Source organism: Gavialis gangeticus, unplaced genomic scaffold (genome assembly GCF_001723915.1).
Source record: "Gavialis gangeticus isolate Ggan-Ray unplaced genomic scaffold, GavGan_comp1, whole genome shotgun sequence".
NCBI classification, from domain to species: Eukaryota; Metazoa; Chordata; order Crocodylia; family Gavialidae; genus Gavialis; species Gavialis gangeticus.
The window spans coordinates 4,959,538-4,974,514 of NW_017728995.1; the positions used below are offsets into that span (position 1 = coordinate 4,959,538).

The 14,977-nt window shown below is 41.1% G+C and overlaps 1 protein-coding gene across 1 annotated transcript in view; it reads left to right on the forward strand.

Moving 5' to 3' along the window:
* Positions 1–14,977, forward strand: part of MME (membrane metalloendopeptidase) — an 87,533-nt gene that overhangs the window by 48,687 nt on the left and 23,869 nt on the right. Inside the window, exons 12-16 of the mRNA XM_019503176.1 lie at positions 248–376; positions 2,149–2,247; positions 9,111–9,191; positions 10,474–10,577; positions 14,157–14,215. Coding sequence (XP_019358721.1) covers positions 248–376; positions 2,149–2,247; positions 9,111–9,191; positions 10,474–10,577; positions 14,157–14,215 — 472 coding nt within the window. The remainder of the gene's footprint in view (positions 1–247; positions 377–2,148; positions 2,248–9,110; positions 9,192–10,473; positions 10,578–14,156; positions 14,216–14,977) is intronic.

Consider the following 14,977-nt stretch of genomic DNA (forward strand, 5'->3'; position numbering starts at 1 on the left):
AGCCCTTTCCACATCTTGGAAGTATGTAGTATGTTGTTAATGGCGCTCATACATTTGCTCAGCCTGTGATGGATGTTCAGTTTATATAGTGAATACACCTAACTCCTATTTAGACCAGTGAGAATTAAATGCACACACTGAGTCTAGAGTTGCTGCCTCTAAAATTCACAGTCTGGAAATCAGCCACCCTTCTCCTCCTCTTCCTTATGTTTACTCAGATGTCATTTCTTTATCTTATATTTAACAGGCACTGTATGGCACAACATCAGAAACTGCTGTTTGGCGTCGCTGTGCAAACTATGTCAATAGTAATATGGAAAACGCTGCGGGACGATTATATGTACAGGAAGCATTTGCTGGAGAGAGTAAACATGTGGTAATGTTTTTAACTCAATTTTTTTATATGCCATCTAAGGAGTTAAGTTTACAAGATGATGATTTAGTAAATATTGACTTTATTTTACAGTTGTAGAAACCCAATTATTGGTGATTTAATTTTGGTATGAGCTCGGATGCCTAATTTTAAAGCAAATTCTGGTTTGAGATGCTTACAGGGTGCTCAGATTGACAATGAAGTGAAGGGTACCATTAAGGCATCCGGCATCACAATTTGTCTCTGGAAATTAGCTTTGTTCCATTCTCTACACTAACTAAGGGATAGTTCAGACAAAGAGATACCATCTTGATAGCATAAATGAATACTTTTGAATTACTACAAAGTACAGTACATTATAATGCTGTAATTCTTCTGAAGTTCCAGTATACAAAGAAATATGAATTGCAAAGAATCCCAGATCATGCTTTTTTAAACTTCACTTAAGAATAGGAAAGAAAATACTATTCAGCATTATGTTGGAAAGCACCAATGTCAGTAGCTAGTGATGAGGTGATGACACGATTATATACCTCTTGCAGGCCTGTACATCAAGCCATTAGCAAATAATAGTAAGAGAGGATGTCACTGAAGAGAAGAAGCCATTGGAGATTACATCTGAAGTTTTAAAATAGAGATTACAGAGAGAGGCAATGAATCATATTGCCTTGGCTGAAAGTAATTGTTTTGCATCAGTTTAACTTCAGTCAACTGATCAAATTTTTATATTAAATTATGTTATCAGGTATATTTTTACAGTAAAAATGGAGTGATTTTGCTTATTTAAAATGCTGTTCTTATTACTTCTGGTGCTCTGAAAATACATGTGTTTTTTTCTTTCACTTATCATTACAGGGGCTATCGTATAGACATGAATTCCCTTATCTATTATTTATGTTTATTGACTTCATCTTCCCAACTGAACTTTGCTTCAGTAAATAATTGCCACTTAAATATATAGATCTTTAAACAGTAAAGATAATTATTTTGATTAATTTCTTCTACTTGGGGTCCTTGCTACTGGTGGACAAAGGTGACCTGAAGATTATATTTTGGTGCTCAATTAATATTTTATTGAGCAACAACAAGAACAACAACTATTTAGAGCTTGCCTATGCTACTACAGGAAAATCAAGGGAGTATTCTTGTGATACTCCTCTTGAACTAGTCTTGAGTGAGAATGACCACACTGGAAAACAATCCTTAAGCTACATCAAGAGTATGTTATACTGATATGTTTTGAAAAGTATCCTTTGCTTAGGTTAAAAGAACAGGGTAAACACTATAATTCAACTTTTAACTTGGATTAGCAACTCAAATTCAAGTCATAGCATCCCAATAGCTGTTATCTCCAAGTGGTAACCGGTATCTTCACTACTCTTTTACCATTAGTTCAAATTAAGAACACAACTTTCTCTGCAGTGCAGATATGCCCAGGGGTGATTTGATTAGCAGTACTGAGTGATTGGGTTATTGTCTGTTAAGTTATTGTAGTTTGAACTGCCGCAGTTCCTACTGCATTACTAGCTCCAAAGTCAGCAGTTATTCAAGCATTTGCCCTTCTTATACTTCCAACCTCAACAACAGGCCAGTTAGTTCTGGATAAAACACTACTTAATTTGAGCTAGGACAGGAGGACAGGAGTCAGGTTAGGGCCAATCTTGAGTGATAGTTTAAAGTAACAAGACAAACTCTGTAGTGACCAGATTGACCTATGGAAAAGTGTTTAGGTCATTTTATGTTGTCTTACTATATATTTTGGTGCTTTTTCCAAGGTTGAAAATATGATTGCTGATATCCGTGAGGTTTTTATAAGAACATTAGATGAACTTAGCTGGATGGATGCAGAAACCAAAAAGAAAGCAGAACAAAAAGTAAGTGAATTTAAGGGTTATTTGCTATATTACGTTGCCATAAGAACAGTCCTCATACTGATATTTGGCCTGGAAAAATCTAATCAGACAAACATGCCTTTCAGTGTATTCACTAAGACTTTAGTTAGAACAGAACAAAAACAAAACAGTCAAGTTGGAGTAATGCAGAGGTTCCTTGTTTTCGAGATACAGACAGCCCCACTTCATTCTGAGTGGCCACGTCTGCACAAGATGCTGACTGTGCAGTAGCTTGAGACTACGATTTTTCACCAGTCCCAAGGGGCGCCCCTGCCCATTACAGGACAGGAACACCTGGGTGAGGGTGATTCCTTACCCTCCATCAATGCTGACCTTGTGAAGGAACACCTTGAGAGGCTGGATATCTTCAAGTCAGCTGGCCCTGACAGTTTACACCTCAGGGTACTCAAGAACCTGGCAAGCATCATAGCTCAGCCTCTGGCACGGATCTTCGAGAACTCCTGGCGCTCTGGTGTAGTGCCCAAAGATTGGAAGAAGGCCAGTGTGGTGCCTATCTTCAGGAAGGGGAGGACTGTGGATCTGGCAAACTACAGGCCCATCAGCCTGACCTCTGTTCCAGAGAAGGTCTTAGAAAAGGTTATCAAACAGGCCATTCTTAACAGACTGGCCAATGACAGCATACTGAGGGATAGCCAGCATGGGTTTGTTGCAGGTGGGTCTTGCTTGACCAATCTTATTTCCTTTTACAACCAAGTTACGTATCACCTGGACAAGGGAGAAGAGATTGATGTCATATATCTTGACTTTAAAAAAGCCTTAGATCTGGTATCCCATGATCACCTCTTAGCAAAACTGGCCAACTGCGGCCTCGGCTTCACCACGATCTGCTGGCTGGGGAATTGGCTCCATGGTCAGACCCAGAAGATGGTGGTTGACAAAAGTCAATTGTCATGGTGCACTGTGACCAGTGGGGCCCCTCAAGGCTCTGTCCTTGGGCCAGTGCTGTTCAATATCTTCATTAATTATGTAGACTTTGGTATCAGAAGCGGACTGGCCAAGTTTGCCAATGACTCCAAACTCTGGGGTAAAGCATCCACACCTGAGGACAAGAGGGCGATCCAGGCTGACCTTGACAGGCTCAGGAAATGGGCGGATGATAATCTGATGGTGTTTAACACCGAAAAATGCAAAGGTCTCCACCTTGGGAAGAAAAACCTGCAGCATGCTTATAGGTTTCGCAGTGCTACACTGGCTAGCACTATGGAGGAAAGGGACTTGCGGGTCATGATTGACCACAAGATGAATATGAGCCTTCAATATGATGCTGCGGCTAGTAAAGCGAGCAAAATGCTAGCTTGCATCCATAGATGCTTCTCAAGCAAATCCCAGGACGTCATACTCCCATTGTACTTGGCCATGGTGAGGTCACAGCTGGAGTATTGCGTCCAGTTTTGGGCTCCACCATTCAAAAAGGATGTGGAGAAGCTTGAGAGAGTACAGAGGAGAGCCACATGCATGATCAGAGGTCAGGAAAACAGACCTTATGATGAGAGGCTGAGAGCTATGGGACTCTTCAGCCTGGAAAAGCACAGGCTCAGGGATGATCTGGTGGCCACCTATAAGTTTATCAGGGTGCTCACCAGGATCTGGGGGTACATCTGTTCACCAGAGTGCCCCAGGGGATGACAAGGTCATATGGTCACAAACTCTTCAGGACCATTTCAGGTGGGACATAAGAAAAAACTTCTTTACAGTCCGAGCCCCCAAGGTCTGGCATAGCCTGCTGCCGGGGGTGGTGCAAGCACCTACTTTGAACACCTTCAAGAGAAATTAGGATGTTTATCTTTCTGGGATCCTATGACCCCTGCTGACTTCCTGCCCCTGGGGAAGGGGGCTGGACTTGATGATCTTCCGAGGTCCCTTCCAGCCCTAATGTCTATGAAATCTATGAAATCTACTACATGGTAGTGTCACGTATCAGAACCCATGACGCAGTGCTACTGTACTGTAGTCTTGGGGCTACTGTGCAGTAGTGTCAGAAAAAAGCCATTTGTCGGTGCTACTGTGTAGTAACGTGGGTTACTGTGCAGTCATTTAGTACTTGTTTATACTAAATGAAGTACTTGTTTATACAAGTACTAAATGAATGTGCAGGAATGATTGCACAGTTGGCATCCCATGTAGATGTGGCCAATGTCAACTTCTAATCAACTGATAAGACTTAAACTCTGCCACATAGAATGCTCCAAACCTTAAGGTTGAAGCAATCATAAATCCATACAATAACTCTAGTTTTTAAGGCTCTGCATATCAGAGTTAGGGGTGTGATGACAAGAGCAATTTCTCTGGCAGCATGAGTTCAAGCCCTGGGTCTGGACTCTTTCCAAAGGCTGCTGTCCCCATTTTACCCAGATGAAAAAGTACTGATCAAAGGTGTCAAGATATAATTTTGGCAACTCTCATATGTGCCTTAGCTATACTAGCCAAATAGGTCATTAGGCTCGGATGGGCCTTCATGGGTCACAATAGGGTTTCATATCAACCAGGAACGATTGATGATGAAAGGGTAAGAGAGATACTTAGGCACCTCAGTAGTTTCTACCTGCTGGGTTTAGCTCGTGCATGCATGGTCTAATTGCTAGATTTGGAACTAAGGAAGAATTTTTCCTGGAATGGATGGACAAGGAGCATTGGCAAGCTTTGTTGTTGTTAGTTTTGTCTTTTTTTAAATAGAATAATGCTCCCCTAGGATCAATTGTAGCATAATGGCTAGGGGGCTGGGGTACATGACTTCTGAGGAGAGGCTGAGGGAACTGGGCTTATTTAGTCTGAAGAAGGAGGGGGAGGGAGGATTTGATAACAACCTTCAACTACCTGAAGGTGATTCCAAAGAGGATGGAGAGAAACTGTTCTCAGTGGTGGCAGATAACAAGGAGCAATGGTCTCAAGTTACAGCAAGGGAAATTTAGATTAGATATTAGGAAGAACTTTCTCCCAAGGAGCCTAGAGAAACACTGGAACAGGTTACCCACAAAGATGGTAGAATCTTCATCCTTGGAGGTTTTTAAAGCCTGGCTAGACAAAGCCTTGGCTTAGATGTTATAGTTGGGGATGACCCTGCTTTAAGCAGGGGGTTGGATTGGATGGCCTCCTGAGGTCCCTTCCAACCCTAATTTTCTATAATTCTATGACTCTATTTTAACCTTTAGAAGACTGCAGTGGCCATTCATTGTTACAAGGTGGTATCCTTTTTCCCATGCAGCATGTTGTCTGTGTTTTTAATAAAGTACTTTGTGCCTATGGTGTGCAAGAAAAACTAGAGTGAACTTGTGGACCATTTTGAACAAATGGTTAACTGCAAATGCAGGGTGCTAGACTCTGTGGCCTTGGAAGTCTCTTCTAGTCATAGGTTCCTATGTGTGATTTCAGTAATTCCTGAGTTCTGAAACTGGCAGTAGTGAACAGGTACCAAAAGGTCACAACCACACTGACCATCCATGGCTGAATGAAGGGGAAATGTCTGTTTGGTCCTAGCTAGATGGAAAGGGCATTCCGGGAGTAGCCTGACGTAGACCAAGGTATAATTTAACAGAAAAGTTTGGGAACTATCAGGCTGTACCAAGGGCAAAGGGCAAGTTATAGCACCTACAAATACTACATCTGAAAGAAGTAATGAGAGCTCATAGAAAGGAACTATTTAGGGTGATTCAGTGGGCTTTTATGGCTGAGGTATTATTGAGATGGAATAAAGAAAGGAAGTAATTCAGCTGTATATTACTTCTTTACAGTGAAATATGTAAAACAGTCTTCTAAGGGAAGAGACAGATGGCCCATTTCAGTAGACAAGTGTGATAGACAGTGCTGTACCGGTAGGGCCAAACAACCACATAGAATAGTTTCCAACTCTAATTTGTAAGATTCTAGAGCTGGTTGAAAGTTTTCCAAATGTTACCATTTTATTGTTTCTTTTCTTCCAAAAATACTAATTTAGACAAAGAAGACCTTGTGGAATTTTTTAAAAATCTGCTATAGCTCTGTATTTCTTTTGGTTTTTTTTGTTTTTTTAACAATCATAACACTTTCTTAAGAATTCAAAATTTTTCAAAACTTTTAAAAACAAAATTTAAAAAAACCCTGCAACATTAACAGATTTTCAGACAGACTTAGTTCATACAATATATAAAGTAGAAAGTAGTTATTGCAACATTAAGGCCAGGACTTTCAAACAGTTTCCACACCACTTTTAAGCCAGGAATGGTATATATTTTACTGGTGCCTTTCACAGCATATTAGAATACAGTCTATATGGCTCGCTCAGTGTGGATACACAAATGCAGAATTCGAGTTTTTGTTGCTTTTATATTTTATTGAATCAACTTCATGGTTGGGTTAGATTTAGAAAAGCTTTTAGGTATCACAGTACTCAGCCTCAGGTCTCTGGGAGAGGCAGGAGCAGCAGAGCTGATTACTAGATGGAACAAGGACTTGTGTAAAACTCCATTCTAATATTATAAAAGCCTTAATTTGTCTGTCTGTCTGTAATGTTTTATTCATGCTCGATTGATTGAGTGTGAAGAAGCGTTTGAGTGAAGAAGCCAGTCAGGGTGAGAAGAAGTGTTCAGTGGCAACACACTGCCATGATGGTGAGGACACAGGGGACAGAGCGGGGGCGATGGCAATGGAGCTGACTGAGTGGGTTGGGGAATGAAGCCAGCGGTGCTGGCCCCAGCCTCCCCCTCACCCTGCTCCCTGCAAGTGGCGATGATGGACCGGGAGTAAGGGTGCTGAGACTACTGGAGTTGGCCTTGTCCCCCACCCCCCTGCTCCTTGGAGGTGACGGTGGCAGCAGTGTGGGGGGCAGTGAGGTTGGGACACCACAGGGCTGGGGCAAGGCCACCAGTGCTGGCCTTGGCCCTCCCCTTTCTCCTTTTGTCTTCACTGCCTGCAGAGCTGACTCAGTGGCATTATGGGGAGGGGTAGGCTCAACGGGGTGTGGGGAGGAGTGACCAAGGCGGCAGCAGTGGCAGTAGGGGAAGGGGAGGAGTGAGCCCAGGCCTGATGTGGGGGGGTGGGGAGTGGGCCCAATGCGGTGGTGGGGGGAGCAGCAGGCCTGGTCCAACACGGTCCGACACAACCGCGCCCGAGGGAGGGGGAGAGTTGGCCTTCTGCCCCCCTCAGGCCCAGGCCCACTCCTCCCCCACCTTTCCTCCGCCATGTCAGCCCCAAGCCAACCCCACCCCTAGGTTGGTCTAGGCCTGCTGCTCCCGTCCCCCCCGCCCCCCCCGCTGTGGCGGTCTGACTTCTCCCCATCCTTGGGCCTGGTCCTCCCCCACATCAGGTGCAGGCCCACTTCTCCCCTCCCCACACCACTGCAGCAGGGAGGGGGGAAAACAGGCCCAGACCCCCAAGCAGCAGGAGGGAAGGGGAGAGCAGGCCCCGGCCCATCATTTTGACAGGCAATTGGCTAGTATATATAAATAAAAACCGGATATAAGAGAAGTTATCAGGTAGCCAACAGACAAGAGATATATAGCAAAAACCTGATGAGTGGAGAGCAAAAATTGTTTAGAAGGGTTGTTTTCACCTGTGAAGAGCAGAATTTAGCAATTAACATGGACAATAATTTCACAGTCCATTATAAGTCTTTGTTTTTTAGCATACAATAAGCTAATGAATTTTTGTTCCCAGTCTACTCTTTTTGAAGGTATGTTCTAAATTCCCCTTGTGCATGAGAAGTGTGGCTGCTTGCAGACATTAACACCCCCCTCCCCCCCACACTTTACTGAAAGAAGCAGTGCATTACTTCAAGCTGGCTCCACAGCATCTGTGTAGATCAGGCTCTTAAGCAGAGCTTTTTGGCACTTTAAACTAAATCTGATTCAATCAGCTATTAGATAAAAGTGCCAAAAAGCCCCACTGAAGTGCTCAATCTATACAGACGTTGGGCGAGCCAGGTCCAGCTGATTCACTGCCTCTACTGAGCATGTGCTTGGCATGTGCTGGTCTATACAGATGTGGGAGCATGCCGAGTTTAAAATAAAGTACCGTTTTTGGGGGGGGGGTTAACATCTGCAAGCAGCGAGATCAAACAGAGTGATTATTCCATGAAAATTGTTTTCCTAACTGCGTTTTAGTGTCTCTGTCCTTTATCTGTCTGTGCCACCATTCATTCTGGTGCATAGTTGTTATCTGTTTTTACCCACATAGTTATCATGAGGACATTTGGTGTGCTGGATAAGATATACCACATTCTGAGTTAGACATGCATGACTTGTGGGTTCTCATGGTTTCCTGATGACAGTTTAGATGAAATGACAGATCTCACATTTATTGCTGAGGAAAGATTTGATCAGAGGGGAGTATGTTTCTGATGATTTGGGCAAGATTGGGAGCTATTTGAAGACCAAGCATGAGGTGGGGCTGGAGTGGAGGGGAAGGAGTCTAGGAATATTTTTCTCAAGGTTTGGTTCTTCTTGAGTATAAGCTTCAATTGTTTGATGGTCTTTCTTACTGGTTTGAGTGTGGGATGGCAGGTGACAACCGAAAGGTGTGCGGTTAGAGGAGGTTTTCTTGTATTGTAATAGGCTACAAAATTCCATTTATCATATGTACATCCAAATACATAGGGACTGATCAGTTATGTTATATATCAGCAGTTCAACAGTGTAATGAGTCTGGCCCAGAATACTCTATGCTATAGAAGACTTATTACATATAACCTTAAGCCTATGCAACCTACCAAATTCCTGGCTCTTCCACAACTGTTTCTACAAAAGAACCTGTAAACATCTGTTATGTTGCCCAGTGTCCAATCATCTAAAGTATAGCTGGATTTGGATTTTCATGTAATGAAGACCCAATCTAAATATTATCTTTTCATTTAGGCTAAAGCAATTAGAGAAAAGATTGGCTACCCAGATGAAATCCTGACAGATGATAATAAGCTGAATAGTGAATATCAAGAGGTAAGTGTCCTTAAAGATGCTGTAAACAATGATTAAAAGCAGTTCCTAAGAGGTAGATTGTGGCTTAAAATACCTGTCTATGCAAAAGGCAAGAATTCTTGTGGGTGATAACTTTCTCACTAGGAGGATAGTAAAACACTGGAACAGGTTACCCAGAGAGGTTGTTGAATCTCCATCTTCTGAAGTTTTTAAGACCTGGCTAGACAAAGCCTTGGCTGGGATGATACAGTTGGAGATGGTCCTACTTTGAGCAGGTGGTTGGACTAGATGACCTCCTGAGGTCTCTTCTAAACCTAATTTTCAATGATATATTTTATTGTACTATGGTTATGGTTATGTGTGTGGTTGGTGTAGACATAGGCAAGGTTTGGAGGTATCACAGTACCCTGCCTCAGGCCTTTGTCTATGCAAAGTCATGGAAAGGAGTAAGGCTCCACTTCTACCTGAGCTACCTAGATCCTGAGTTCTTGTGCAAAGGAGGAAGGAGTGTGTGGGGAGTTGTCTGATACCCTATAATATATAGCGTAACACAGATGTTCCAGTGGAGGCTTGGGTGTAATTTGCCTGCAGCAGCAGTCAAGGTATGCCAGAAAGATGGTGCATATATGCAGATGCCAATAGTGTCACGCAGCATGAAACTGGAACAACATAGTTTTCTGTGCTCAACAGTAGCAGCAAGGTCTGATACTTCCTAATCTGCCATAGTTTATATTTTAACACTGACTCTGTGTCTTAGCTCTATGGAACCAAAATAAGTTTTGTCCATTTATATCAGACTTGTGTAAGTCGCCAAACCTAAAATATATCACTATTTTTTCAATAGCAAAATCTGGACAAAAATACCCTTCCACCTCACAGATAAATTGCAGAAGTAACATATATAAAACATGTTGAGATATCAGTTAGAAAGTGCTATTCTATTGGAATTAATACTTTTGATGCGAGAAAGCACATAGAGTTATAGCACCATTTAAAATATCTTCTCAAAATAATCAAGAGACCAGATTCTGACATGCTTCCTCATATGAGATAAAACCTTACCAGAGGGGCTCATTTCAGTTAAGGTAATTCCAAAAGTAAGATACAGCTCAGTTTCAAGTAGGGCAGAATCAGGTCTTAAATCTGCAGCAGGCCATGCAGTAATGTTTTATTTTGATCTAGCCATTATACCAACTGAGTGTTGTGACAGAAAACTGCAAACCAGGCTTAGCCTATGGCTTTCAAACCCCATTCCTTCTTTCTGTAGCAATTAAATATAGCTAATTACATTCTCTCTTTTTAGCTGAACTACCAAGAAGATCAGTACTTTGAGAACATCATTCAAAATTTGTTATTTAACCAAAAGAAACGTCTGAAGAAGCTCAAAGAAATTGTGGACAAGGAAGAGTATGTATTTGAAATTTCTATTTTTTCAACCACTTCATGTTTCAAGTGAGCAACAACAGGTTGCCAGTTTGTACCTACTATCGTCATCTCTCCAGTTCTCTAGTAGCTGTAAAAAATTGCTACCACTGTTGAGCACAGTGTATATTTCTCCCAAGTGTGAGAGTAGGATTTTTGAGGTGATTGCAGTGGTGTTGGTATAAGGACACAGGCAGACAAGGTTCCTTGGGTAAATGTGATATTTTTTGTTAAACCAACTAAATAGTTAGAAAAAATGTTCTTTGCAAGCTTTTGGGCACAAACACAAGGAGAATCTGCTGGTGTTCTGTGTTCTTCTGGGTGGAATAGAAGCCAATATGTAAAATGCAGGTCTGTGAAAATGGCAGTGAAGATCAGAGGTGATGGGAGACAAAAGGTGTGGGACAGGTAGGTGTGTGTGGAGGTGGGGGTGTGGAAGGTTGATCTGTTTATAGAATGTAGCTGGTAAAATGTAGAGGGGTTATCTAAGGTTATCAGATGTCAGGAAGGTTATAATGTGCCATAAATCCAATGTCTATATTTAGTCCATTATTTTTTATAGCCAGTAGATTTATGAAATGAAGTTCATAGGCTCATCTATGAAGGGTTTTTTGTAAATTCCCTTTGAGGATTAGAACTGTGAGATTGGAGAGAGAGTGGTTGTCTTGTGAGAAGTGTGCAGCCATAGGTAATTGGGTATTTTTGTCTGTGATAGATTTTCAGTGTCCGTTCATTCTGTTATGTAGTTGTTGTTTGGTTTCTCCTACATCAGGACATTTAGTGCATTGGATGAGATATATTGCATTTCTGGAGGTGCAGGTGTAAGATCCAGAAATGATCATTCTGTTGTGGGGTGTAGTTATTGTGGGAGTGTTGGGGATGTGTTGGCAGGTTTTACATGAGTAGGATTTTCTGCACACCGGTTGATTAAACACTGGAAGCAGAATAATATCATTCTGACTTTTCACATTCAGCCACATGTGGGATTGAACTCTAAGTCAGGGCAGAAATTCTTGGAGACAGGTGTTCCTCCTGTGTCTTTTCATGACTGGTTTTTTAAGGTTGATAAAAATTCAAGAAGGAAAAGGTGCATGAGTGTTCATCAGGATAGGAAGGATTATTACTTATTTACATAGTATACAATGAAAAAACAAGAACAATTGAGAATGTATATTATTGGGTTCTTTGGGGGCTTAATCTTGTAAAGTGTAGAGGTGAAAATAACAACGAATTGCTGACTAGAGAGACTGAAGAAATTTAATTCACTTCAGACACGTTTATCCTTGAAATACAAATCTGGTGAGAGGAACAATGCAGCCAGAGGGAGATCTGCAAGATCTGTCTATTACATAGATTGTGTAAAATAAGAAGTTGATAAAATTGATTACATATGTCGAGTTAGAGAAGCATTTTAGTATAAGGATGCTAAACTAGTGTGTAGAAGAATAGCCCTAACTAGCCTGCTTTAAGCCTAAAAGGTTCCTCTGACATTTATTTAGGTAACTTAATTTAATGACATAGCATCTTACTGTTTTAGACCTGAAACAATTGATCAAGGTTTTTCTTCTGTCCAGTTGAAAATTTGAATGCATTAACCTAGCTGCTAACCTTCTGCACATCTCCCTAGGCAATCCTTTTTTACACTGCTTTGTTACCCACTGGCCTTATGTAGTGTTATTGAAACTCTGCTCTTACAATACAGTGCCTCATTCCCCACTTCGATTCTCTGAACTGAGTGCAGCTCTTCTTTCACTAGGATATCCTGAAATTGAAAGCTTGAAAAAATGAAATTATAAAGCTTTTTCTATGTCCAGCTCTTGAGAAAATGTTCAAGGCTGATGCATACCAGGATGGAAAGAACATACATTCTGTTGAGTTGATTCAAAGATTGTGACTTAGTGGCTGATGTTTTCTCATGTCAAACCAGACCGTGGTTTCTTAAGCTCCTTGTCTGTAAAATTATACTCCATAAGTAGCATAATGAGACATGGACAGATGTGCGACATTTACTGTTCAGCTAGTCTACTGCACAGTAGATGTCTCATGTAAATGCACCCTGAATATATTTTGCTTCTGTGATGGTTCTGTATATTAAATTTTCCCAGTGATTCAAAACACAAAGTTTTCAGGCATCTTTATGACTTCGACCTCATGTAGCATAAATCCCAAATTAATGGTAGACACACTCTTTCTGCTAATCTGACTGCAGCGAATTCTTAGGCATAGCCTGCCAAAATGTCCATTATGGCTGCTTTATCGTCATCTGAAAGTATTAGAATAAAGGTATCTCCAAGGTACTTCTCTGAATAAATCTTTTACAGTGAAATAAACCCTGTGTGGACAGGACTGCTTGAGACCTCCTTAAATACTATCTTGAGGTTTTGTAGGACTTAATTGGTGTGTAAGATTTTTTCCACCCTTTGCAAGTGTGAATTTCATCCTTAGGTCTCAATACTGCAAGTTTTATTGCACCTTTTGAAAACTGGCTCAGGCACTTATTTAGAAAAGCATTTGGCTGCATTTCCCAAATCCCTGTTACTCCTTTGGCTGGTTAAACAGGCTGGTAGAAGTGAATTTTGTTCATAAAGCAAAAGGCCAGAAATTACTATTTGGATCATTTAATCTAAGCCTCTTCATTTTTCAGGACTGTTCATTGTATCACTCTTACTGGCAGCTTTTCCAGTCTTTTTTGATTGCATTCACTAGTCATAATGTAGAAACATCCTTACTGAAGGGGTCACTAGGAAAGCTTCCTAAACTGACTACCAGTGAAAGGCAGCAGGAAATGTACACCTATAAGGAAGGCAAAGATGTTTCAGGTATTTCCTGTGCAATGGGCATGGCCCTGTAAATGTGCTGAACACCCTAACCTCTGCCAGGGGAGAAAATATTGGCTTGCAGAATTCAAGAATTCTTGGCTCTGCTGCAGACAGCTGATGTATCCTTGTGTCTGCGTCTCCATTTCTGGAAAAAGGAGGTCATAATAATTTCCTCCATTCCACTCATACTTCATTAATATTTGTGATATGATGGGGATTACTGGTGCTGAGATGCTTATAAATAAAATATGTGGAACAACTTTCACTCCTGATGATGAGCGAGTTCTCAGGATTTATAATAACTAGTACCTTTGAAGAACAGTAAATGGAACTCAGTGCTGTTGACTGACTTAAGAAAGTTCTTGTTGGTTTGATTAGGTTTGTTCAGGTAATGACCATAGAATCAAGTTCTATCTTCAGCTTCATGCAGTTATTTTTAATAGCAGATTCTGAAAATACTGATGTCATGCAATAAATAAAAGTTTTATGAATCCCAAACATTGAGGAAACATAATAATCTACTGTGCTATCTGTCATTATTTTATAGTATACAATCTAAATTTATGAAGGCTTTTTGCGAGTTGGAAATTTTGCCTGTGAAATGTTAGTGTCAGTAAAAGGAAATATATCATCTCTAACTGGTTATACATAGTGAAGAGGAGGTTCTCTCTCTAATTCTGTTCCAGTGTTCAGTTAATCTTGTGAAAAACTTTTTCTAACTAGATTTCTTCTGTATGTTCTTTAGGTGGATAAGTGGAGCTGCTGTAGTCAATGCCTTTTATTCTGCAAGCAGAAATCAGATAGGTAAGGTTTATTAAATTCCTTTATGACATGGTTATATTTTTTAAACTTAAAGCTGAAGCATGTCCAGTAGCCTGAAGACTGCAGAAGGCCCCAGTATGGTAAAACAAGGGAGAATCCTTGCTTAAGAGAAGAAGACTTAGGGTGCAGCTGTGGGAGGAACCTTTTTGTTAGGGTAATAAAATATGGTCCCAATTAATGCTGCAACATACTTCATTTTACTTTTCTGAGTTAACCTATCCTCATTTTACAGTTTCCCTTCTTCCACCGGCTTTCAAGATCCCCAGCTCTGGGAGAGATTCATATCTGGGAGTCCTGGTTTCAGTATGGGCCCTTCAGATAGCCTGTCCCAAGGCTGGGGATTCAGTACTTTCAGTGTGGCTGGAACAATTCAACATTGTTTATCTCAAACTTTACTACCCAATGCATTTTCTTAAGTGTGGCTCTGTAATATCTTGTTGAATGTGAGACCTTTGAACCCATTCCAGTGAAACTTGTCATCTGTCAAGTGACTTGAAGCTCGTGTTCTCTCCAATGTTTAATTTCTATTTATACTAGTTTCCCTTGTATTGGAAAAAATAAAAGGTCAATCAGGCAGATAAGGCTAAGAAAAAAATACCAGCAGGAAAGGGGAAAAAAGCAAATAACTTCAGCAATCCTTTAGGGCAGGGGTTTTCAAACTTTTTAGATCATTGTACCCCCAGCAGCTGGACGCAGAGCAGCGTACCCTCGGACGCTGTGGGGGGTGGGGACGGGGATGACACG